A 26,994-nucleotide genomic window follows, 5' to 3' on the forward strand; every position below is an offset into this window, starting at 1 on the left:
TCTTCACACTGCTGGTGTGTTGAATTTTTTGACATAGGGTGCTGGCAGATTACGGGCCTCCCATAGCTGCTGCCAGGCCCCTAATCTGCCATGGGCCCCTATATACCGCCTCCTCATGCTGCTGCCAAGTCCAGAGTCTGTCATGGGTCCCTGTACGGCCTCCCATTGCTGCTGTCTCCATCGCCACACTCTGCCATGTGCCACTTTCAGGTCTCTTCACACTGCTGGTGTGTTGAATTTTTTGACATAGGGTGCTGGCAGATTACGGGCCTCCCATAGCTGCTGCCAGGCCCCTAATCTGCCATGGGCCCCTATATACCGCCTCCTCATGCTGCTGCCAAGTCCAGAGTCTCTCATGGGTCCCTGTACGGCCTCCCATTGCTGCTGTCTCCATCGCCACACTCTGCCATGTGCCACTTTCAGGTCTCTTCACACTGCTGGTGTGTTGAATTTTTTGACATAGGGTGCTGGCAGATTACGGGCCTCCCATAGCTGCTGCCAGGCCCCTAATCTGCCATTGGCCCCTATATACCGCCTCCTCATGCTGCTGCCAAGTCCAGAGTCTCTCATGGGTCCCTGTACGGCCTCCCATTGCTGCTGCCAGGAGGCAGCAGGGTCGCAGCAGTGTCAGTGGAGGCAAACGGCCACGGAGTAGAGCACCAGCTCCACTGCAGCCTACCACCACGGCCAGTAGTGGTGCCAGTGTGCACGGAGGAAGTAGCAGTCAGCCAGTGAGGAGTAGCGGGTGCAAAGTTTCCTACTCGGCGGTGTGGCAAGTTTTCGTCAAGCCGCCCGAGGAAGTAAACGTAGCCGTATGTTGACTATGTGGCCAGAAAGTCAAGCGTGGCCAGGGGGCCCATGTTGGGACTACAGCGTTGCGTCAGCATATGCAGCGTCGCCATTCGGTGGCCTGGGAAAACCGTGATAAAGATAAGGCGGTTCTGCCTGCCCCAGCCCAGGGTTCCATTTTGTCATAGGGTGCTGGCAGATTACGGGCCTCCCATAGGTGCCGCCAGGCCCCAAATCGGCCATGGGCCCCCGTACCGCCTGGTCACGCTGCTGCTGGGCCCACAGTGTGACCTGGGTCCCTGTACGGCCTCCCATTGCTCCCACTCTACCATGTGCCACTTTGAGGTCTCCTCAAACTCCTGCGGTTTTCCATTTTGTCATAGGTTGCTGGCAGATTAAAGGCCTCCTATAGGTGCCGCCAGGCCCCAAATCGGCCATGGGCCCCCGTACTGCCTGGTCACGCTGCTGCTGAGCCCACAGTGTGACCTGGGTCCCTGTACGGCCTCCCATTGCTCCCACTGCCATGTGCCACTTTGAGGTCTCCTCACACTCCTGCGGTTTTCCATTTTGTCATAGGTTGCTGGCAGATTACAGGCCTTCCATAGGTGCCGCCAGGCCCCAAATCGGCCATGGGCCCCCGTACCGCCTGGTCACGCTGCTGCTGGTCCCACAGTGTGACCTGGGTCCCTGTACGGCCTCCCATTGCTTCCACTCTGCCATGTGCCACTTTGAGGTCTCCTCACACTCCTGCGGTTTTCCATTTTGTCATAGGTTGCTGGCAGATTACAGGCCTTCCATAGGTGCCGCCAGGCCCCAAATCGGCCATGGGCCCCCGTACCGCCTGGTCACGCTGCTGCTGGTCCCACAGTGTGACCTGGGTCCCTGTACGGCCTCCCATTGCTTCCACTCTGCCATGTGCCACTTTGAGGTCTCCTCACACTCCTGCGGTTTTCCATTTTGTCATAGGTTGCTGGCAGATTACAGGCCTTCCATAGGTGCCGCCAGGCCCCATATCGGCCATGGGCCCCCGTACCGCCTGGTCACGCTGCTGCTGGTCCCACAGTGTGACCTGGGTCCCTGTACGGCCTCCCATTGCTTCCACTCTGCCATGTGCCACTTTGAGGTCTCCTCACACTCCTGCGTTTTTCCATTTTGTCATAGGTTGCTGGCAGATTACAGGCCTTCCATAGGTGCCGCCAGGCCCCAAATCGGCCATGGGCCCCCGTACCGCCTGGTCACGCTGCTGCTGGTCCCACAGTGTGACCTGGGTCCCTGTACGGCCTCCCATTGCTTCCACTCTGCCATGTGCCACTTTGAGGTCTCCTCACTCTCCTGCGGTTTTCCATTTTGTCATAGGTTGCTGGCAGATTAAAGGCCTCCCATAGGTGCCGCCAGGCCCCAAATCGGCCATGGGCCCCCGTACCGCCTGGTCACGCTGCTGCTGAGCCCACAGTGTGACCTGGGTCCCTGTACGGCCTCCCATTGTTGCTGCCAGGAGGCAGCAGGGTCGCAGCAGTGTCAGTGGAGGCAAACGGCCACGGAGTAGAGCAGCAGCTCCACTGCAGCCTACCACCACGGCCAGTAGTGGTGCCGGTGTGCACGGAGGAAGTAGCAGTCAGCCAGTGAGGAGTAGCGGGTGCAAAGTTTCCTACTCGGCGGTGTGGCAAGTTTTCGTCAAGCCGCCCGAGGAAGTAAACGTAGCCGTATGTCGACTATGTGGCCAGAAAGTCAAGCGTGGCCAGGGGGCCCATGTTGGGACTACAGCGTTGCGTCAGCATATGCAGCGTCGCCATTCGGTGGCCTGGGAAAACCGTGATAAAGATAAGGCGGTTCTGCCTGCCCCAGCCCAGGGTTCCATTTTGTCATAGGGTGCTGGCAGATTACGGGCCTCCCATAGGTGCCGCCAGGCCCCAAATCGGCCATGGGCCCCCGTACCGCCTGGTCACGCTGCTGCTGGGCCCACAGTGTGACCTGGGTCCCTGTACGGCCTCCCATTGCTCCCACTCTACCATGTGCCACTTTGAGGTCTCCTCAAACTCCTGCGGTTTTCCATTTTGTCATAGGTTGCTGGCAGATTAAAGGCCTCCTATAGGTGCCGCCAGGCCCCAAATCGGCCATGGGCCCCCGTACTGCCTGGTCACGCTGCTGCTGAGCCCACAGTGTGACCTGGGTCCCTGTACGGCCTCCCATTGCTCCCACTGCCATGTGCCACTTTGAGGTCTCCTCACACTCCTGCGGTTTTCCATTTTGTCATAGGTTGCTGGCAGATTACAGGCCTTCCATAGGTGCCGCCAGGCCCCAAATCGGCCATGGGCCCCCGTACCGCCTGGTCACGCTGCTGCTGGTCCCACAGTGTGACCTGGGTCCCTGTACGGCCTCCCATTGCTTCCACTCTGCCATGTGCCACTTTGAGGTCTCCTCACACTCCTGCGGTTTTCCATTTTGTCATAGGTTGCTGGCAGATTACAGGCCTTCCATAGGTGCCGCCAGGCCCCAAATCGGCCATGGGCCCCCGTACCGCCTGGTCACGCTGCTGCTGGTCTCACAGTGTGACCTGGGTCCCTGTACGGCCTCCCATTGCTTCCACTCTGCCATGTGCCACTTTGAGGTCTCCTCACACTCCTGCGGTTTTCCATTTTGTCATAGGTTGCTGGCAGATTACAGGCCTTCCATAGGTGCCGCCAGGCCCCATATCGGCCATGGGCCCCCGTACCGCCTGGTCACGCTGCTGCTGGTCCCACAGTGTGACCTGGGTCCCTGTACGGCCTCCCATTGCTTCCACTCTGCCATGTGCCACTTTGAGGTCTCCTCACACTCCTGCGTTTTTCCATTTTGTCATAGGTTGCTGGCAGATTACAGGCCTTCCATAGGTGCCGCCAGGCCCCAAATCGGCCATGGGCCCCCGTACCGCCTGGTCACGCTGCTGCTGGTCCCACAGTGTGACCTGGGTCCCTGTACGGCCTCCCATTGCTTCCACTCTGCCATGTGCCACTTTGAGGTCTCCTCACTCTCCTGCGGTTTTCCATTTTGTCATAGGTTGCTGGCAGATTAAAGGCCTCCCATAGGTGCCGCCAGGCCCCAAATCGGCCATGGGCCCCCGTACCGCCTGGTCACGCTGCTGCTGAGCCCACAGTGTGACCTGGGTCCCTGTACGGCCTCCCATTGTTGCTGCCAGGAGGCAGCAGGGTCGCAGCAGTGTCAGTGGAGGCAAACGGCCACGGAGTAGAGCACCAGCTCCACTGCAGCCTACCACCACGGCCAGTAGTGGTACCGGTGTGCACGGAGGAAGTAGCAGTCAGCCAGTGAGGAGTAGCGGGTGCAAAGTTTCCTACTCGGCGGTGTGGCAAGTTTTCGTCAAGCCGCCCGAGGAAGTAAACGTAGCCGTATGTCGACTATGTGGCCAGAAAGTCAAGCGTGGCCAGGGGGCCCATGTTGGCACTACAGCGTTGCGTCAGCATATGCAGCGTCGCCATTCGGTGGCAAGGGAAAACCGTGATAAAGATACGGCGGTTCTGCCTGCCCCTGCCCAGGGTTCCATTTTGTCATAGGGTGCTGGCAGATTACGGGCCTCCCATAGGTGCCGCCAGGCCCCAAATCGGCCATGGGCCCCCGTACCGCCTGGTCACGCTGCTGCTGGGCCCACAGTGTGACCTGGGTCCCTGTACGGCCTCCCATTGCTCCCACTCTACCATGTGCCACTTTGAGGTCTCCTCACACTCCTGCGGTTTTCCATTTTGTCATAGGTTGCTGGCAGATTAAAGGCCTCCTATAGGTGCCGCCAGGCCCCAAATCGGCCATGGGCCCCCGTACCACCTGGTCACGCTGCTGCTGAGCCCACAGTGTGACCTGGGTCCCTGTACGGCCTCCCATTGCTCCCACTCTGCTTGTGCCACTTTGAGGTCTCCTCACACTCCTGCGGTTTTCCATTTTGTCATAGGTTGCTGGCAGATTACAGGCCTCCCATAGGTGCCGCCAGGCCCCAAATCGGCCATGGGCCCCCGTACCGCCTGGTCACGCTGCTGCTGGTCCTACAGTGTGACCTGGGTCCCTGTACGGCCTCCCATTGCTTCCACTCTGCCATGTGCCACTTTGAGGTCTCCTCACACTCCTGCGGTTTTCCATTTTGTCATAGGTTGCTGGCAGATTACAGGCCTCCCATAGGTGCCGCCAGGCCCCAAATCGGCCATGGGCCCCCGTACCGCCTGGTCACGCTGCTGCTGAGCCCACAGTGTGACCTGGGTCCCTGTACCGCCTCCCATTGCTCCCACTCTGCCATGTGCCACTTTGAGGTCTCCTCACACTGCTGGTGTGTTCAATTTTTTGACATAGGTTGCTGTAAGATTACGGGCCTCCCATTGCTGCTGCCAGGCACGTAATCTGCCATGGGCCCCCGTACCGACTCCTCATGCTTTGACGTTGCAACAAGGTGGAATTCAACCCTACATATGTTAGACCGCCTTTACGAACAGCAAAAGGCCATCACAGATTTCCTGATGTTAAAAGCGGATAAAGGTACTCCCTGTGTAACTTAGATGTCAGCCATTGGCAGCTCATGCGTGACACCTGCGCTTGCTCAGGCCCTTTGAGGAGGCCACACTATTCGTGAGTCGGCAGGACTATGGGATGAACGAGGTCAAATCGGCCATGGGCCCCCGTACCGCCTGGTCACGCTGATGCTGGTCCCACAGTGTGACCTGGGTCCCTGTACCGCCTCCCATTGCTCCCACTCTGCCATGTGCCACTTTGAGGTCTCCTCACACTCCTGCGGTTTTCCATTTTGTCATAGGTTGCTGGCAGGTTACAGGCCTCCCATAGGTGCCGCCAGGCCCCAAATCGGCCATGGGCCCCCGTACCGCCTGGTCACGCTGCTGCTGGGCCCACAGTGTGACCTGGGTCCCTGTACGGCCTCCCATTGCTTCCACTCTGCCATGTGCCTCTTTGAGGTCTCCTTACACTCCTGCGGTTTTCCATTTTGTCATAGGTTGCTGGCAGATTAGCGGCCTTCCATAGGTGCCGCCAGGCCCCATATTGGCCATGGGCCCCCGTACCTCCTGGTCACGCTGCTGCTGAGCCCACAGTGTGACCTGGGTCCCTGTACGGCCTCCCATTGCTTCCACTCTGCCATGTGCCACTTTGAAATCTCCTCACACTCCTGCGGTTGTCCATTTTGTCATAGGTTGCTGGCAGATTACAGGCCTTCCATTGGTGCCGCCAGGCCCCATATCGGCCATGGGCCCCCGTACCGCCTGGTCACGCTGCTGCTGGTCCCACAGTGTGACCTGGGTCCCTGTACGGCCTCCCATTGCTTCCACTCTGCCATGTGCCACTTTGAAATCTCCTCACACTCCTGCGGTTGTCCATTTTGTCATAGGTTGCTGGCAGATTACAGGCCTTCCATTGGTGCCGCCAGGCCCCATATCGGCCATGGGCCCCCGTACCACCTGGTCACGCTGCTGCTGAGCCCACAGTGTGACCTGGGTCCCTGTACGGCCTCCCATTGCTTCCACTCTGCCATGTGCCACTTTGAAATCTCCTCACACTCCTGCGGTTGTCCATTTTGTCATAGGTTGCTGGCAGATTACAGGCCTTCCATTGGTGCCGCCAGGCCCCATATCGGCCATGGGCCCCCGTACCGCCTGGTCACGCTGCTGCTGGGCCCACAGTGTGACCTGGGTCCCTGTACCGCCTCCCATTGCTCCCACTCTGCCATGTGCCACTTTCAGGTCTCCTCACACTGCTGCTGGGTTCCATTTTGTCATAGGGTGCTGTATGGCCTCCCATTGCTGCTGGCTCCACCGCCACACTGTGGCTCCAAACACTGGTTTTGGCCCCGTGACTGCCCAAATGAGCGAAGTGTGCGGTGATTCTAAGATCGACGGCACTCATCTGCATGTCATACTGACTGACAGTATTATTTCTCTTCCCCAGCAGACTCCAAGGGCATTTAAATTAAAGGTACAGTGTTCTGCACTAATATTAAGTCTCTCTGAAGCCTAGAAACACCCTTTTTTAAGTTAAATTCACAGCGAATTTATTCGAGTCGAATCGAATATTGTCCACGAATTCGCCGAATCAGTCGAATCGAATTTTTCATTTCTTCGCTCATCTCTAATGATGATCATATGAAGCCATTTATTATCAGATGGTTGTTTGGCTCCTTTTTAAATCATATTGATAACAGAAATCACCCAAATGGCCCAAATCAGAAGTCTCCGCCCCCTGGATCAGAAGTCTCCACCCCCGGATCAGAAGTCTCCACCCCCTGGATCAGAAGTCTTTGCCCCCTGGAATGTTTGGCCTTGGTACAGACACACAAGGGAACACAAGGCCAAACATTCCAGGGGGCGGAGACTTCTGATGCAGGGGTGGAGACTTCAGATCCAGGCCATTTGGGTGATTTCTGTTATCATTAGGATTTAACCACTTTCCGTCCGGCCGTTGCATATAAACGGCCGGACGGTGGCAGTGCAGGGTCGGGTGGCCATCTATAAACGGCCTCCCAGCACCCTGCTTGTGCGCGCTCCCTGGGAGCGCGCAGTACCGCGATCCGGTGCCCGCTCTGTCCTCCGGACACAGTGAAACACCGATCGTCGGACGGGACCTCTGTACGAGGTCCCGATCATGTGATCACTGATTGGCCAATCAGTGATCACATGCAAAGTAGTAAGCAAGATGTCACTTGTGACATCATTGCTTACTACGTGTGAAATCTGTGAATGATCACAGAGGTCACATGGTACAAGGCTATTCACAACAGCCTTGTACCATGTGACAAGCTGTGACCAATCACAGCTCACTCAGTAATTCTCAATGAGTGCAAGAATGCACACAGAGAGAAAGAGAAATGATTGCTTTTATATCCTATATGGGTGTAAAAGCAATCAGTGTAAAAAAAAAAAAAAAATCTTCATCACCTCCGACAAGTAGTACAGTGTCACTGTACTGCTAGGGTGACAGTATGTAAAAAAAATAAAAATAAATAAAAAATAATAATATAAAAAAATAAAATAAAAATGTAAAAAAAAATGTTTAAAAATTATAATTTTTGCTTATAAACTAATTTGGATTTTTTTTTTTTTACTAAAAAGATAACGGAATAAGTTTTGGCTAAGATTTATGATGAAATATTATTTATTTGCAAAATTTTATAAAAAAAAACACTTTTTTTCAAAATTTTTAGACATTTCATTTACATAGCAAAAAAAAAACAAATCTCAGTGGTGAATAAATACCACCAAAATAAAGCTTTATCTGTCTCAAAAAAATGGTAAAAAATTCATTTGGGTACAGTGTTGCATGACCGCGCAATTGTCATCCAAAGTGTGATAGCGCTAAAAGCTGAAAATTGCCCTGGTCAGGAAGGGGGTAAAAGTGTCCGGACTGGAAGTGGTTAAAAAGGAGCCAAACAACCATCTGATAATAAATGGCTTCATATGATCATCATCCTTCAATAAAAGAGCATTTATTGGCAGATCCGTCAGATTTTCAATATCAATGCCAAAATTTCACAATTTCTGCCGGGGGAGGAAAAATTTTGAGCACAACTGTATATATATATATATGTATATGTGTTTTCATAATTGTTTTCTCCTTATTTTTCTTTCTATTCTTTATTTCTGTTTTTATTTTCCTGGTGGTCCCGCCACACATTACTGCAATGTAGAAGTGTAAATGGGCCCTAGCACACTTTTGGCATTTATTCTATTCAATTGTATTCTAATGTATTTTATTCTTTTCTACTCTATTACATTATGTTTTGTTCAATTCTTTTCGAAATTCGAATTTTAGAAAATGGCTATATTATTATTTCTATTTTATTTGATTCTATTCTAATCTGTTCTATTCTTTTATTTTCTGTTCTGTTCCTTTATATTCTATTCTATTTTATTATATTCTGTTTTATTTTGTTCCTTTCTATTCTATTGTATTAAATCCTATTCTTTTGGAAGTTCGAATCTTGGAAGACGGCTATATTCTTTCATTTTTTTTTATTCTATTCTATTTAAAATTCAAATTTCAAATGACGGTTATATTCTTTCTATTTTCTTGTTCAAATATTTTATTAATTATAAAGGGGATGGAAACATAGGCATGGGACAAGCCATAGACATTTGAACGGGACAATTAGTAGAAACAGGTATGATGTCCATGTAAAGGGGGGGAGAAAAGCACAAAAATATAAAATGCAACAGCTTGGATGGTAGAAGGAGGACAAAACTGTATGTAGACTTATATACTCATATATAGGCATAGTACAATCTGGTTCAGGGGGTGCTCTCTCCAAAATTGGGGGGGGGGGGGCAGGAAAAGAGAAGAGAAAAACAAGTGTGAAGGGGTAAGGGGAGAAGGGGGGGGGTTGAGTAGAAGTGGGGAGTAGGTAAGGGAAGACTTGGAGAGTAACTCCTAGGATGCTCCAGAAGGGTTCGAGACATATTATAACAAAGTATATTCTTTCTATTTTATTCCATTCTATTCTATTTTCTTCTATGCTATTATTTTCTATTCTATCTATTCCTTTATTTTCTATTCTTTTATTTTATTTTCAATTCTATTCTGTTTTTATTCTGTTCTTTTCGAAATTCGAATTTCGGAAGATAGCTATATTCTTTTATTTTTTTATTCTATTCTATTTAAAAATCAAATTTTAAATGACGGTTATATTATTTCTATTTTATTCTATTCTATTTGGAATTTCGGAAGATGGATATATTCTAACACTAACACAGTCTTGAGGGAAATCAGCAATAGTCTGCAATATGTTTATAGTTCAAATTTGTTTTTCCGAATTTGATTTCAAATTCTTTTTTAAATCAATTCTGAATTCTTTTGGAATTCAATTAAAATTTTTGACAAAACTTCCTTTTTGTTATTTCTGATTTTTTATAATTTGCCACTTTTGTAGTTTGGAAATTCAGATACTTTTCAATCCCGGAATAATGACAATTTTGTCCATATTTCTATTCGGATCAAACCGAACCGCGCATGTCTATAGAATACAACGATCCCAAACCACTATAGTTTACCATTAAAGGAAACATTTTTTTTCTGTTCCTCCAGGGAAATGGAAAGGACAGTTTGACAAACAAAATACAGAGGAAAAAGAATTTGGGAGTCGATTTCCACCAATCCTAATGCCAATGATGCGCCGGAGGGGACTCTATAAGACGTACAAGGACAGAAAGCTGGATGTCAATGTGCTGGAGATGCCGTACGCCGAGAACACCGCCCTTCTCCTCATCGTACCGAGACTGGGTAACCTGCTCCGCGTGGAGCAATTACTGACCCCCCAGCTGATTCAAAAATACTTGAGCTCATTGAGTACCAGGTATGCATGACAGTTGTTTACAACAGAACTCAGCAGTTTGAATGTTGTTAGAGGGATCAGCCAAATGATCGTACAAAGTGCAACGTGCAGCGTGATGTCTGCTGGGTGAACGCAGGATCAACTGACAACGCCAGCAGGATGGTGACGGGGTATACCCATTATGGGCTGTAGGGGGCAGGACAGCAACTGATTTGTATGGAACAAACCCCGGACCCCGCATTCACTATATCCGCTCTCCCCGGACCCCGCATTCACTATATCCGCTCTCCCCAGACCCTGCATTCACTATATCCGCTCTTCCCGGACCCTGCATTCCCTATATCCGCTCTCCCCGGACCCCGCATTCACTATATCCGCTCTCCCCGGACCCCGCATTTACTATATCCGTTCTCCTTGGACCCCGCATTCACTATATCCCCTCTCCCCGGACCCCGCATTCACTATATCCGTTCTCCCCGGACCCCGCATTCACTATATCCGCTCTCCCCAGACCCCGCATTCACTATATCCGTTCTCCCCGGACCCCGCATTCACTATATCCGCTCTCCCCGGACCCCGCATTCACTATATCCGCGCTCCCCGGACTCTGCATTCACTATATACGCTCTCCCCGGACCCCGCATTCACTATATCCGCTCTCCCCAGACCCCGCATTCACTATATCCGCTCTCCCGGGACCCCGCATTCACTATACCCGCTCTCCCCGGACCCCGCATTCACTATATCCACTCTCCCTGGACCCCGCATTCACTATATCCGCTCTCCCCGGACCCTGCATTCACTATATCCGCTCTCCCTGGACCCCGCATTCACTATATCCGCTCTCCCCAGACCCCGCATTCACTATATCGGCTCTCCCGGGACCCCGCATTCACTATATCCGCTCTCCCTGGACCCTGAATTCACTATACCCGCTCTCCCCGGACCCCGCATTCACTATATCCACTCTCCCTGGACCCAGCATTCACTATATCCGCTCTCCCTGGACCCCGCTTTCACTATATCCGCTCTCCCCGGACCCCACATTCACTATATCCGCTCTCCCCGGACCCCGCATTCAATATATCCGCTCTCCCCGGACCCCGCATTCACTATATCCGCTCTACCGGGACCCCGCATTCACTATATCCGCTCTCCCGGGACCCCGCATTCACTATATCCGCTCTCCCCGGACCCCACATTCACTATATCCGCTCTCCCCGGACCCCGCATTCACTATATCCGCTCTCCCCGGACCCCGCATTCACTATATCCGCTCTCCCCGGACCCCGCATTCACTGTATCCGCTCCCCCGGATGTTGTCATGTTACAATGTATTGATTGGGATTGGATGTGATGGACACAAAGTGGCACATAATTGTGAAGTGGAAGGAAAATGAGAAATTGTTTCCAACATTTGTGACCAATAAATCTGTGAGAAGTGTGGCGGCATTTGTATTCAGCTCCATTTACTCTGACACCCCTAACTAAAATCTAGTGGAACCAATTGCCTTCAGAATTCACCTAATTAATAAACAGAGTCCCGCTGTGTGTCATGTGATCTCAGTATAAATCCAGCTGTTCTGTGAAGCCCTCAGAGGTTTGTTAGAGAACATTAGTGAACAAACAGCATCACGAAGGCCAAGGAACACACCAGACAGGTCAGGGATAAAGTCGTGGAGAAGTCGAAAGCAGGGTTTGGTTATTAAAAAAATTCCCAAACTTTGAGCATCTCACGGAGCACTGTGTTCAATCCATCATCTGAAAATGGAAGGAGTACGGCACAACTGCCAACCTACCAAGACATGGCCGTCCACCTAAACTGACAGGCCGGGCAAGGAGAGCGTTCATCAGAGAAGCAGCCAAGAGGCCCATGGGAACTCCGGAGGAGCTACAGAGATCACAGCTCAGGGAGGAGAATCTGTCCTCAGGACAACTATTAGTCGTGCACTCCGCAAATCTGGCCTTTATGGAAGAAAGCCATCGTTGAAAGAAAGCCCCTATACTCTGATACCCCTAACTAGAATCTAGTGGAACCGATTGCCTTCAGAATTTCCCTATTAGTACATAGAGTCCCCCTGTGTGTCATGTGATCTCAGTATAAATACAGCTGTTCTGTGAAGCCCTCAGAGGTTTGTTAGAGAACATTAGTGAAGGAACAGCATTATGAAGGCCAAAGAACACACAAGACAGGTCAGGGATAAAGTTGTGGAGAAGTTTAAAGCAGGGTTAGGTTTTCCTTCCACTTCACAATGATGTGCCACTCTGTGTCGGTCTATCACATAAAACCCCAATAAAATGGATTGACGTTTTTGGTTGTCACATGACAAAATGTGAAAATGTCAAGGAAGAGGAAGACTTCTTCAAGGCGCCTTATCTCTGGTTTCCTTCAATTCAACTTTAAACCTTAGAATCAGATCAGATCGGCTCATTCTGATTGGCTGATGGGGTCAGATCGGCTCATTCTGATTGGCTGATGGGGTCAGATCGGCTCATTCTGATTGGCTGATGGGGTCGCTGTAGCTTTGAAACACTTTTTTTGCCTCATTGGGAGAGCGGGGGATGGTTGGTGTCGCTGATACAGACACCGATGTGTATTTTCCTTCACAGTTTGGTGGAGCTCTTCTTACCCAAAATGACCTTCAACACCCAGGTGAGGGTGGATCGCGCATTGCGACACATGGGCTTCGGGATTATGTTCAATGAGAACAGCGCCGACTTCTCCGGGATCTCAAAGAAAGAGAAGTTCAGAGTTTCCTCAGTGAGTATCTTCCTTTTATATTTAATATGTGGATGAAGTATGGTAATCCTATAACAGGCGCCATCCCTATAGAGCGGGGGGGGGGGGGCTCCAGACTTGTCATTCAAAGGGCCAGTTTACTGGACTTCAGGCTTCAAGGGGGCCGGATTGTGGTCAGTGGGAGGAATAGTGCCCCATCATTGGTGTCAGAGGAAGGAATAGTGCCCCATCATTGGTGTCAGTGGGAGGAATAGTGCCCCATCATTGGTGTCAGAGGGAGGAATAGTGCCCCATCATTGGTGTTAGTGGCAGGAATAGTGCCCCATCATTGGTGTCAGTGGGAGGAATAGTGCCCCATCATTGGTATCAGTGGGAGGAATAGTGCCCCATCATTGGTGTCAGTGGGAGGAATAGTGCCCCATCATTGGTATCAGTGGGAGGAATAACGCCCCATCATTGGTGTCAGAGGGATGAATAGTGCCCCATCAATGGTGTCAGAGGTAGGAATAGTGTCCCATCATTGGCATCAGTGGGAGGAATAGTGCCCCATCATTGGTGTCAGAGGGGGGAATAGTGCCCCATCATTGGTGCCAGTGGCAGGAATAGTGCCCCATCATTGGTGTCAGTGAGAGGAATAGTGATACCATCATTGGTATCAGTGGGAGGAATAGTGCCCGTCATTGGTGTCAGTGAGAGAAATAGTGCCCCGTCATTGGTGTCAGAGGGAGGAATAGTGCCCCATCAGTGGTATCAGTGGAGGAGTAGTGCCCCATCATTGGTGTCAGTGGGAGGAATAGTGCCCCATCATTGGTATCAGTGGGAGGAATAGTGCCCCATCATTGGTGTCAATGGGAGGAATAGTGCCTCTTCATTGGTGTTAGTGGGAGGAAAAGTGCCCCATCATTGGTGTCAGTGGGGGGAATAGTGCCCCATCATTGGTATCAGTGGGAGAAATAGTGCACCATTATTGGTGTCAGAGGGAGGAATAATACCCCATCATTAGTGTCAGTGGGGGGAAGAGTGCCCCATTTTTTATGTCAGTGGGAGGAATAGTGCCCCATCATTGGTGTCAGAGGGAGGAATAGTGCCCCATCATTGGTGTCAGAGGGATGAATAGTGCCCCATCATTGGTGTCAGAGGGAGGAATAGTGCCCCATCATTGGTGTCAGAGGGAAGAATAGTGCCCCATCATTGGTGTCAGAGGGAGGAATAGTGCCCCATCATTGGTGCCAGTGGCAGGAATAGTGCCCCATCATTGGTGTCAGTGAGAGGAATAGTGATACCATCATTGGTATCAGTGGGAGGAATAACGCCCCATTGTTGGTGTCAGAGGGAGGAATAGTGCCCCATCATTGGTGTCAGTGGGAGGAATAGTGCCCCATCATTGGTGTTAGTGGGAGGAATAGTGCCCCATCATTGGTGTCAGTGGGAGGAATAGTGCCCCATCATTGGTATCAGTGGAGGAATAGTGCCCCATCATTGGTGTCAGTGGGAGGAATAGTGCCCCATCATTGGTGTCAGTTGGAAGAATAGTGTCCCATCATTGGTGTCAGTGGGAGGAATAGTGCCCCATCATTGGTGTCAGTGGCAGGAATAGTGCCCCATCATTGGTATCAGTGGGAGGAATAACGCCCCATTGTTGGTATCAGAGGGAGGAATAGCGCCCCATCATTGGTGTCAGAGGGAGGAATAGTGCCCCATCATTGGTGTCAGAGGGATGAATAGTGCCCCATCATTGGTGTCAGAGGGAGGAATAGTGCCCCATCATTGGTGTCAGAGGGAAGAATAGTGCCCCATCATTGGTGTCAGAGGGAGGAATAGTGCCCCATCATTGGTGCCAGTGGCAGGAATAGTGCCCCATCATTGGTGTCAGTGAGAGGAATAGTGATACCATCATTGGTATCAGTGGGAGGAATAACGCCCCATTGTTGGTGTCAGAGGGAGGAATAGTGCCCCATCATTGGTGTCAGTGGGAGGAATAGTGCCCCATCATTGGTGTTAGTGGGAGGAATAGTGCCCCATCATTGGTGTCAGTGGGAGGAATAGTGCCCCATCATTGGTATCAGTGGAGGAATAGTGCCCCATCATTGGTGTCAGTGGGAGGAATAGTGCCCCATCATTGGTGTCAGTGGGAGGAATAGTGCCCCATCATTGGTATCAGTGGGAGGAATAGTGTCCCATCATTGGTGTCAGTGGGAGGAATAGTGCCCCATCATTGGTATCATTGGGAGGAATAGTGCCCCATTGTTGGTGTCAGTGGGAGGAATAGTGCCCCATCATTGGTGTCAGTGGGAGGAATAGTGCCTCTTTATTGGTGTTAATGGGAGGAATAGTGCCCCATCATTGGTGTCAGTGGGGGGAATAGTGCCCCATCATTGGTATCAGTGGGAGGAATAGTGCCCCATCATTGGTGTCAATGGGAGGAATAGTGCCTCTTCATTGGTGTCAGTGGGAGGAATAGTGCCCTATCATTGGTGTCAGTGGGGGGAATAGTGCCCCATCATTGGTATCAGTGGGAGAAATAGTGCACCATTATTGGTAGAGATGAGCGAATTATTCAAAAATTCGGTTCGGCTGATTCGCCGAATTCGCGGAATAAATTTGCTTCGAGCCGAATATATTCGCTGCGAATTTAACTTATAAAAGGGTGTTTCTAGGCTTCAGAGAGCCTTTATATTAGTGCAGAACACTGTACCTTTAATTTAAATGCCCTTGGAGTCTGCTGGGGAAGAGAAATAATACTGTCAGTCAGTATGACATGCAGATGAGTGCCGTCGATCTTAGAATCACCGCACACTTCACTCATTTGGCCAGTCACGGGGCCAAAACCAGAGTGTGGAGCCACAGTGTGGCGGTGGAGGCAGCAGCAATGGGAGGCCATACAGCACCCTATGACAAAATGGAACCCACCAGCAGTGTGAGGAGACCTGAAAGTGGCACATGGCAGAGTGTGACGATGGAGACAGCAGTAATGGGAGGCGGTACAGGGACCCATGAGACACTGTGGACCTGGCGGCAGCATGAGGAGGCGGTAAAGGGGCCCATGGCAGATTAGGGGCCTGGCAGCAGCATGAGGAGTCGGTACAGGGGCCCATGACAGATTACGGGCCTGGCAGCAGCATGAGGAGTCGGTACGGGGGCCCATGACACACTCTGGACCTGGCAGCAGCATGAGGAGGCGGTACAGGGGCGCATGACAGATTACGGGCCTGGCAGCAGCAACTTGGACAGGAGGACGTTCATCTTCTGCACGTCGGGTGCGTGCTCGCAAACTGTTGTCTCTTGGAAACTGATTCCAAGAAAGACTGCTGACGGAATCCGTGAAGAGGAGTAGCAGGAGAAGGAGCATCTGAACGAGCGGAATATTCCAACAAGCGACAACAGGGGCCCATGACAGATTACCGGCCTGGCAGCAGCATGAGGAGTCGGTACGGGGGCACATGGCAGATTACGGGCCTGGCAGCAGCAATGGGAGGCCATACAGCACCCTATGACAAAATGGAAATCCACCAGCAGTGTGAGAAGACCTGAAAGTGGCACATGGCAGAGTGTGACGATGGAGACAGCAGCAATGGGAGGCGGTACAGGGACCCATGAGACACTGTGGACCTGGCAGCAGCATGAGGAGGCGGTACAGGGGCCCATGGCAGATTAGGGGCCTGGCAGCAGCAATGGGAGCCCCGTAATCTGCCAGCACTCTATGACAAAATGGAACCCAGCAGCAGTGTGAGGAGACCTGAAAGTGGCACATGGCAGAGTGTGGCGATGGAGACAGCAGCAATGGGAGGCGGTACAGGGACCCATGAGACACTGTGGACCTGGCAGCAGCATGAGGAGGCGGTACAGGGGCCCATGGCAGATTAGGGGCCTGGCAGCAGCAATGGGAGCCCCGTAATCTGCCAGCACTCTATGACAAAATGGAACCCAGCAGCAGTGTGAGGAGACCTGAAAGTGGCACATGGCAGAGTGTGGCGATGGAGACAGCAGCAATGGGAGGCGGTACAGGGACCCATGAGACACTGTGGACCTGGCAGCAGCATGAGGAGGCGGTACAGGGGCCCATGACAGATTACGGGCCTGGCAGCAGCATGAGGAGTCGGTATGGGGGCCCATGGCAGATTACGGGCCTGGCAGCAGCAATGGGAGGCCGTACAGGGACCCATGACACACTCTGGACCTGGCAGCAGCATGAGGAGGCGGTACAGGGGCCCATGACAGATTACTGGCCTGGCAGCAGCATGAGGAGTCGGTACGGGGGCCCATGGCAGATTACGGGCCTGGCAGCAGCACTGGGAGGCCGTACAGGGACCCATGACACACTCTGGACCTGGCAGCAGCATGAGGAGGCGGTACAGGGGCCCATGACAGATTACGGGCCTGGCAGCAGCATGAGGAGTCGGTACGGGGGCCCATGGCAGATTACGGGCCTGGCAGCAGCAATGGGAGGCCGTACAGGGACCCATGATACACTCTGGACCTGGCAGCAGCATGAGGAGGCGGTACAGGGGCCCATGACAGATTACGGGCCTGGCAGCAGCATGAGGAGTCGGTACGGGGGCCCATGACACACTCTGGACCTGGCAGCAGCATGAGGAGGCGGTACAGGGGCGCATGACAGATTACGGGCCTGGCAGCAGCAACTTGGACAGGAGGACTTTCAGCTTCTGCACCGTCGGGTGCGTGATCGCAAACTGTTGTCTCTTGGAAACGGATTCCAAGAAAGACTGCTGACGGAATCCGTGAAGAGGAGTAGCAGGAGAAGGAGCATCTGAACGAGCGGAATATGCCAACAAGCGACAACAGGGGCCCATGACAGATTACCGGCCTGGCAGCAGCATGAGGAGTCGGTACGGGGGCCCATGGCAGATTACAGGCCTGGCAGCAGCAATGGGAGGCCATACAGCACCCTATGACAAAATGGAAACCCACCAGCAGTATGAGGAGACCTGAAAGTGGCACATGGCAGAGTGTGGCGATGGAGACAGCAGCAATGGGAGGCGGTACAGGGACCCATGAGACACTGTGGACCTGGCAGCAGCATGAGGAGGCGGTACAGGTGCCCATGGCAGATTAGGGGCCTGGCAGCAGCTATGGGAGGATCGCAATCTGCCAGCACTCTATGACAAAATGGAACACACCAGCAGTGTGAGGAGACCTGAAAGTGGCACATGGCAGAGTGTGGCGATGGAGACAGCAGCAATGGGAGGCGGTACAGGGACCCATGAGACACTGTGGACCTGGCAGCAGCATGAGGAGGCGGTAAAGGGGCCCATGGCAGATTAGGGGCCTGGCAGCAGCAATGGGAGACGCCCGTAATCTGCCAGCACTCTATGACAAAATGGAACCCAGCAGCAGTGTGAGGAGACCTGAAAGTGGCACATGGCAGAGTGTGACGATGGAGACAGCAGCAATGGGAGGCCGTACAGGGACCCATGAGACACTCTGGACCTGGCAGCAGCATGAGGAGGCGGTACGGGGGCCCATGGCAGATTACAGGCCTGGCAGCAGCAATGGGAGGCCTGTAATCTGCCAGCACCCTATGACAAAATGAAACCCAGCAGCAGTGTGAGGAGACCTGAAAGTGGCACATGGCAGGGGCATGATTCATGGCGGATTTAGTCAGTTGTGTCAGGAACTGGTGGTTTGAAATCCAGACTAATCCACGCCTGATTCATTTTCACAAACGTGAGTCTCTCCACACTTTGGGTGGACAGTCGTGTCCTCCGCGGAGTTACAATACCTCCTGCCGCACTAAACACGTGCTCCGATGCCACGCTACTGGCCGGGCATGACAGCCTTTCAAGGGCAAATTCAGCTAGTTGGGGCCAAAGGTCAAGTTTCGTTGCCCAGTAGTCAAGGGGATTGTCTACCTCGGTTGGCAGGGTGCTGTCCAAGTAGGCCCAAGCCTGTTGTTTGAGCTCCTGCTCCAGGTCCACCTGATGCTGCTGCTGCTGCTGCTGCGGCTGGTTAGTAGTTTCCTCACTGCGCTGGTAAAGAAAGCTACTCATCATCAACTGCAGACTGAGGCAGCCGCTGCTGGTGGAGCTGCCACTGCTCCTACCACCCCACCCCTCCCCTGCTGCCATGGCAGCGGAACGCGAGCGCACAGGGCCCACAGTGTCTGAGGATGGACGTTGGCGCAGAAAGGCAGAGACCAACTGACTACATAGGTGGTTTTTATAGTACGTTATTTTGGCCTCCCTCTCAGCAGGTGTGAAAAAGGCCACCATTTTGGAATGGTAGCGAGGGTCCAACAAGGTGGACAGCCAAAAGTCATCCCTCTGTCTGATGGTTATTATTCGGCTGTCGCTACGCAAGCAACCGAGCATGCTATGGGCCATTTGTGCCAAGGAATGCGAGGGACTCCCTGCCTCCATCTCCACAGCATACTGCCACGGTGCTTCTGGGTCCTCTGTCTCCTCCTCCTCCTCCTCTACCAGATGCTCCTGCTCCTCCACTCCTGTCCTCTGAGTGGAAAAACCACCCATTTCACTCAATAATTCCTGAGCACCAATGTCCTCCTCTACCTCCTCCTCTTCTTTCTGTCCTGCCCCCACAGGGGTCATGTGGCGTTGAGATCTGTGCGCCACGTCTACCGCTCCCTGACCAGCCATTGTTAACAGCATTTGTTCCAGGACGTGCAACAGAGGAATGACGTCGTTCATCCCATAGTCCTGCCGACTCACGAATAGCGTGGCCTCCTCAAAGGGCCTGAGCAAGCGGCAGGTGTCACGCATGAGCTGCCAATGGCTGACATCGAAGTTACACAGGGGAGTACCTTTATCCGCTTGTAACATCAGGAAATCGGTGATGGCCTTTCGCTGTTCGTAAAGGCGGTCTAACATGTGTAGTGTTGAATTCCACCTTGTTGCAACGTCGCAGATCAGGCGATGCTGTGGAATTCTGTTCTGCCGCTGCAGCTCAAGGAGGGTGTGCTTTGCGGTGTAGGAATGGCTGAAATGCATGCAAAGTTTACGTGACATTTTAAGGATGTCTTGCAGTGGGATGGTGGATTTTAGGAACCGCTTGACAACCAGATTGAACACGTGAGCCATGCATGGCACATGGCACAACCTTCCTTGACGCAGAGCAGACACCATGTTCTTTCCGTTGTCTTTCAACATGGTTCCGATTTTCAGTTTGCGCGGAGACAGCCATCTGTCGATTTCTCTGTTCATTACACTCAGAAGTTCCTCCCCTGTGTGACTACGTTCGCCAAAGCATACCAGGTGCAGCACAGCGTGACACCGTTGCGCCCTGCACATGTGATATGCCGGTCGGGTAATGGGACTTGGCACGGGGGTGGCGGCTGAGGACACGGCGGAAGAAGAGGTGGTAGAGGCGGATATGTTTGCTGGACCAAGGACGTGCAAACGTGGAGGCAAAAGCGTCGTGACCTGTCCAAGTTGCTGGTGCGGCTGTGCCGGCACCACGTTCACCCAGTGGGCCGTAAATGACATGTACTGTCCCTGACCGTAGTTACAGCTCCACACGTCGGCGCTGCCGTGCACTTTGGCGGAGACCGACATGCTCAAAGACTGGCCCACCATCTCTTCTACATGTGAATGCAGGGCTGGCACTGCCTTTTTGGCGAAGAAATGCCGGCTTGGCACTCTCCACCGCGGCGCGGCACAAGCCATCATTTCTCGGAAAGGTGCTGAGTCCACCACTTGGAAAGGGAGGGACTGCAGCACCAGCAACTTGGACAGGAGGACGTTCAGCTTTTGCACCGTCGGGTGCGTGCTCGCAAACTGTTGTCTCTTGGAAACGGATTCCAAGAAAGACTGCTGACGGAATCCGTGAAGAGGAGTAGCAGGAGAAGGAGCATCTGAACGAGCGGAAGATGCCAACGAGCGACAACTCCCCTCAGCAGAGGTGTTGGAGCCTTGACTGGCTGATAGAGGGCGATTGACATCGGGTGACGGAGCAAGTAACGGAGCGGGTGATGGAGCGGGGGCTGGGGCAAGCAGAACCGCCGTATCTTGATCACGGTTTTCCCAGGCCACCGAATGGCGACGCTGCATATGCTGACGCAACGCTGTAGTCCCAACATGGGCCCCCTGGCCACGCTTGACTTTCTGGCCACATAGTCGACATACGGCTACGTTTACTTCCTCGGGCGGCTTGACGAAAAATTGCCACACCGCCGAGTAGGAAACTTTGCCCCCGCTACTCCTCACTGGCTGACTGCTACTTCCTCCGTGCACACCGGCACCACTACTGGCCGTGGTGGTAGGCTGCAGTGGAGCTGGTGCTCTACTCCGTGGCCGTTTGCCTCCACTGACACTGCTGCGACCCTGCTGCCTCCTGGGCAACCCACCGACTCTTTTGCTCGCTGCCAAGCTGGCACCCTCTTCTCCTGATGATGCGGAAGCAATAGCCTGATGACGACGAGGCTGCCAAGTGCGATCAGCCTCCTCATCATCAATTAGGGTCTCCGCCTCACTACTAGCCCTCTCGGCTGCGTGTGGGTCAGGAGACAGACCTGTCTCTAGACCGGCTACCGAGCCACTCTCCTCGCCAGTACTTCTTCGCCTGGCTGCTGAAGAGGTGGATGTCTCCCCCCGTTCCTGACCGACCTCTGTTAGCTCTTCCTCACTGTACAGTGGGGCTGAGCCCACAGCATGCGATACTTCGCTTGGTGAGGGAACAGCAAAGGACAGGGGCAGGTAGAGGACACGTGATTTCAGTGGGCTTGCTCCCGGGCCATGCCAACTAACGGTTGTGTCTGACGTACACACCGACCGTTGGCTGTAGGTGTCAGAGGTGACCTGGGAAGAGGAAGACGACCGAGCCAACCAATCGATGACGGCAGGGTTGTCGGTGGAGACACGACCGCTGGATGACACCGGGAGCACTGGCCTCTGGCTGCGACTAGTGCTGCCTCGACCCCTTCCTCTGCTGCCACGTCTGCTCGCTCCTGAAACATTGCCTCCTTTGCCACTCCTCTGCGTGTTGTCTGACATACTCTTTAATTCAACGATTCTGTGTCCCTGAGTAACAATTCTGTGTCCCTCAGTAACAATTCTGTGTCTGTCCCTGAGTAACAATTCTGTGTCCCTCAGTAACAATTCTGTGTCCCTGAGTAACAATTCTGTGTCTGTCCCTGAGTAACAATTCTGTGTCCCTCAGTAACAATTCTGTGTCCCTCAGTAACAATTCTGTGTCCCTCAGTAACAATTCTGTGTCTGTCCCTGAGTAACAATTCTGTGTCCCTGAGTAACAATTCTGTGTCCCTCAGTAACAATTCTGTGTCCCTCAGTAACAATTCTGTGTCTGTCCCTGAGAAACAATTCTGTGTCCCTGAGTAACAATTCTGTGTCCCTCAGTAACAATTCTGTGTCCCTCAGTAACAATTCTGTGTCTGTCCCTGAGAAAAAATTCTGTGTCCCTGAGTAACAATTCTGTGTCCCTCAGTAACAATTCTGTGTCCCTCAGTAACAATTCTGTGTCTCTCAGTAACAATTCTGTGTCTGTCCCTGAGTAACAATTCTGTGTCCCTGAGTAACAATTCTGTGTCCCTCAGTAACAATTCTGTGTCCCTCAGTAACAATTCTTTGTCTGTCCCTGAGTAACAATTCTGTGTCCCTCAGTAACAATTCTGTGTCCCTCAGTAACAATTCTGTGTCCCTCAGTAACAATTCTGTGTCTGTCCCTGAGTAACAATTCTGTGTCCCTGAGTAACAATTCTGTGTCCCTGAGTAACAATTCTGTGTCCCTGAGTAACAATTCTGTGTCCCTCAGTAATAATTCTGTGTCTGTCCTTGAGTAACAATTCTGTGTCCCTCAGTAACAATTCTGTGTCCCTCAGTAACAATTCTGTGTCTGTCCCTGAGTAACAATTCTGTGTCCCTGAGTAACAATTCTGTGTCCCTCAGTAACAATTCTGTGTCCCTCAGTAACAATTCTGTGTCTGTCCCTGAGTAACAATTCTGTGTCCCTGAGTAACAATTCTGTGTCCCTCAGTAACAATTCTGTGTCCCTCAGTAACAATTCTGTGTCTGTCCCTGAGTAACAATTATGTGTCCCTGAGTAACAATTGTGTCCCTGAGTAACAATTCTGTGTCCCTCAGTAACAATTCTGTGTCTGTCCCTGAGTAACAATTCTGTGTCCCTGAGTAACAATTCTGTGTCCCTCAGTAACAATTCTGTGTTACTCAGTAACAATTATGTGTCTGTCGCTGAGTAACAATTCTGTGTCCCTGAGTAACAATTCTGTGTCCCTCAGTAACAATTCTGTGTCCCTCAGTAACAATTCTGTGTCTGTCCCTGAGTAACAATTCTGTGTCCCTGAGTAACAATTCTGTGTTCCTCAGTAACAATTCTGTGTCCCTCAGTAACAATTCTGTGTCTCTCAGTAACAATTCTGTGTCTGTCCCTGAGTAACAATTCTGTGTCCCTGAGTAACAATTCTGTTTCCCTCAGTAACAATTCTGTGTCCCTCAGTAACAATTCTTTGTCTGTCCCTGAGTAACAATGCTGTGTCCCTGAGTAACAATTCTGTGTCCCTCAGTAACAATTCTGTGTCCCTCAGTAGCAATTCTGTGTCCCTCAGTAACAATTCTGTGTCCCTCAGTAACAATTCTGTGTCTGTCCCTGAGTAACAATTATGTGTCCCGGAGTAACAATTCTGTGTCCCTCAGTAACAATTCTGTGTCCCTCAGTAACAATTCTGTGTCCCTCAGTAACAATTATGTGTCTGTCCCTGAGTAACAATTCTGTGTCCCTGAGTAACAATTCTGTGTCCCTGAGTAACAATTGTGTCCCTGAGTAACAATTCTGTGTCCCTCAGTAACAATTATGTGTCTGTCCCTGAGTAACAATTCTGTGTCCCTGAGTAACAATTCTGTGTCCCTCAGTAAAAATTCTGTGTCCCTCAGTAACAATTTTGTGTCCCTCAGTAACAATTCTGGGTCTGTCCCTGAGTAACAATTCTTTGTCCCAGAGTAACAATTGTGTCCCTGAGTAACAATTATGTGTCCCTCAGCAACAATTCTGTTTCTGTCCCTGAGTAACAATTCTGTGTCCCTCAGTAACAATTCTGTGTCCCTCAGTAGCAATTCTGTGTCCCTCAGTAACAATTCTGTGTCCCTCAGTAGCAATTCTGTGTCCCTCAGTAACAATTCTGTGTCCCTCAGTAACAATTCTGTGTCTGTCCCCGAGTAACAATTCTGTGTCCCTGAGTAACAATTGTGTCCCTGAGTAACAATTCTGTGTTCCTCAGTAACAATTCTGTGTCTGTCCCTGAGTAACAATTCTGTGTCCCTCAGTAACAATTCTGTGTCCCTGAGTAACAATTCTGTGTCTGTCCCTGAGTAACAATTCTGTGTCCCTGAGTAACAATTTTGTGTCCCTCAGTAACAATTCTGTGTCCCTCAGTAACAATTCTGTGTCTGTCCCTGAGTAACAATCCTGTGTCCCTGAGTAACAATTGTGTCCCTGAGTAACAATTCTGTGTCCCTCAGTTACAATTCTGTGTCTGTCCCTGAGTAACAATTCTGTGTCCCTGAGTAACAGTTCTGTGTCCCTGAGTAACGATTCTGTGTCCCTGAGTAACGATTCTGTGTCCCTGAGTAACGATTCTGTGTCCCTAAGTAACGATTCTGTGTCCCTGAGTAACGATTCTGTGTCCCTGAGTAACGATTCTGTGTCCCTGAGTAACGATTCTGTGGCCCTAAAGTCTCTGTGGCCCTAACTCTGTCCCTTAATACACACAGGTCTGTCTCTCTTGAATGACCGGAGGCTAATGGAGAATTCTAAGATGGCCGCGATTTATAGCTCCACCATTACACAGTGCTGGCTGGCTGCTGATTGGCTAATGCGATCACATGTCATCAATGCATTATGGGTCAGCGCGCCTTGTCTGCGCGCCTTCCCAGAGATCCCCGCCCCATCTTCTCTGTCCATTTTCTCCGTCGCCACACATGTCGCCGCCATTTTTGGGAAAATTCGATTCGTGCATCCGAAGTTTGCTAATCTTCGGATTCGTCGCGAATAGAATTTTTCCAAATCTTCGGAACGAATTCCACTTCGTCATGTTCGATTCGCTCATCTCTAATTATTGGTGTCAGAGGGAGGAATAATACCCCATCATTAGTGTCAGTGGGGGGAATAGTGCCCCATTTTTTATGTCAGTGGGAGTAATAGTGCCCCATCATTGGTGTCAGTGGGAGGAATAGTGCCCCATCATTGGTGTCAGTGAGGGGAATAGTGTCCCATTGTTGGTGTCAGTTGGAGGAATAATACCCCATCATTAGTGTCAGTGGGGGGAATAGTGCCCCATCATTGGTGTCAGTGGGAGGAATAGTGTCCCATCATTGGTGTCAGTAAGGGGAATAGTGCCCCATTGTTGGTGTCAGTGGGAGGAATAATGCCCCATCATTGGTGTCAGTGGGGGGAATAGTGCCCCATTGTTGGTGTCTGTGGGAGGAATAGTGCCCCATCATTGGTGTCAGTTGGATGAATAGTGCCCCATCATTGGTGTCAGTGGGAGGAATAGTGCCCATCATTGGTGTCAGTGAGGGGAATAGTGTCCCATTGTTGGTGTCAGTTGGAGGAATAATACCCCATCATTAGTGTCAGTGGGGGGAATAGTGCCTCATCATTGGTGTCAGTGGGAGGAATAGTGCCCCATCATTGGTGTCAGTGGGAGGAATAGTGCCTCATCATTGGTATCAGTGGGGGGAATAGTGCCCCATTGTTGGTGTCAGTGGGAGGAATAGTGCACAATCATTGGTGTCAGTGGGAGGAATAGTGCCCCATCATTGGTGTCAGTGGGGGAATAGTGCCCCATTGTTGGTGTCAGTGGGAAGAATAGTGTCCCATCATTGGTGTCAGTGAGATGAATAGTGCCCCATTGTTGGTGTCAGTGGGAGGAATAGTGCCTCATCATTGGTGTCAGTAGGATGAATAGTGCCCCATCATTGGTGTCAGTGGGATGAATAGTGCCTCATCATTGGTGTCAGTGGGAGGAATAGTGCCTCATCATTGGTGTCAGTAGGATGAATAGTGCCCCATCATTGGTGTCAGTAGGATGAATAGTGCTCCATCATTGGTGTCAGTTAGATGAATAGTACCCTATTGTTGGTGTCAGTTAGATGAATAGTGCCCCTATAGGAGAGATGGGAATACAGGTAAGGGGACTCTAAGTGTTCCATAATAGGAAACATAACCAATGTATAAAAAAGTACAAATGTTTATTTCAGACAATAATAACAATTGCAATACAAAAGTTGCGTCCAAACAGTAACACCGCGTGCGCCCATATCGGTGATGTCACTGGTATATAAAAGCTGCAAGTCCTTGTGTACGGCCCATAGATGATAGAGCACTCGGGCAGCTGGTCCTCTCTGCTCACCTCCACACCCCAAACACCCCTCTCTGCTCACCACCACACCCCAAACACCCCTCTCTGCTCACCTCCACACCCCAAACACCCCTCTCTGCTCACCTCCACACCCCTCTCTGCTCACCTCCACACCCCAAACACCCCTCTCTGCTCACCTCCACACCCCAAACACCCCTCTCTGCTCACCTCCACACCCCTCTCTGCTCACCTCCACACCCCAAACACCCCTCTCTGCTCACCTCCACACCCCAAACACCCCTCTCTGCTCACCTCCACACCTCAAACACCCCTCTCTGCTCACCTCCACACCCCAAACAACCCTCTCTGCTCACCTCCACACCCCAAACACCCCTCTCTGCTCACCTCCACACCCCAAACACCCCTCTCTGCTCACCTCCACACCCCTCTCTGCTCACCTCCACACCCCAAACACCCCTCTCTGCCCACCTCCACACCCCAAACACCCCTCTCTGCTCACCTCCACACCCCAAACACCCCTCTCTGCCCACCTCCACACCCCAAACACCCCTCTCTGCTCACCTCCACACCCCAAACACCCCTCTCTGCTCACCTCCACACCTCAATAACCCCTCTCTGCTCACCTCCACACCTCAAACACCCCTCTCTGCTCATCTCCACACCTCAAACACCCCTTTCTGCTCACCTCCACACCTCAAACACCCCTCTCTGCTCACCTCCACACCTCAAACAGCTCTCTACTCACCTCCACACCTCAAACACCCCTCTCTGCTCACCTCCACACCCCAAACACCCCTCTCTGCTCACCTCCACGCCTCAAACACCCCTCTCTGC

The 26,994-nt window shown here is 51.8% G+C and overlaps 1 protein-coding gene across 1 annotated transcript in view; it reads left to right on the top strand.

Annotated features, from left to right (window-relative positions):
• Window positions 1-26,994, top strand: part of LOC149434830 (serine protease inhibitor A6-like) — a 40,872-nt gene that overhangs the window by 9,785 nt on the left and 4,093 nt on the right. The window contains exons 3-4 of the mRNA XM_089663327.1: window positions 9,847-10,114; window positions 12,704-12,854. Of these exons, the coding sequence (XP_089519453.1) occupies window positions 9,847-10,114; window positions 12,704-12,854 (419 nt within the window). The remainder of the gene's footprint in view (window positions 1-9,846; window positions 10,115-12,703; window positions 12,855-26,994) is intronic.

The sequence above is a fragment of the Staurois parvus genome, unplaced genomic scaffold (genome assembly GCF_062004578.1).
Source record: "Staurois parvus isolate SC_StPar_1 unplaced genomic scaffold, SC_StPar_1.0 ptg001665l, whole genome shotgun sequence".
NCBI classification, from domain to species: Eukaryota; Metazoa; Chordata; class Amphibia; order Anura; family Ranidae; genus Staurois; species Staurois parvus.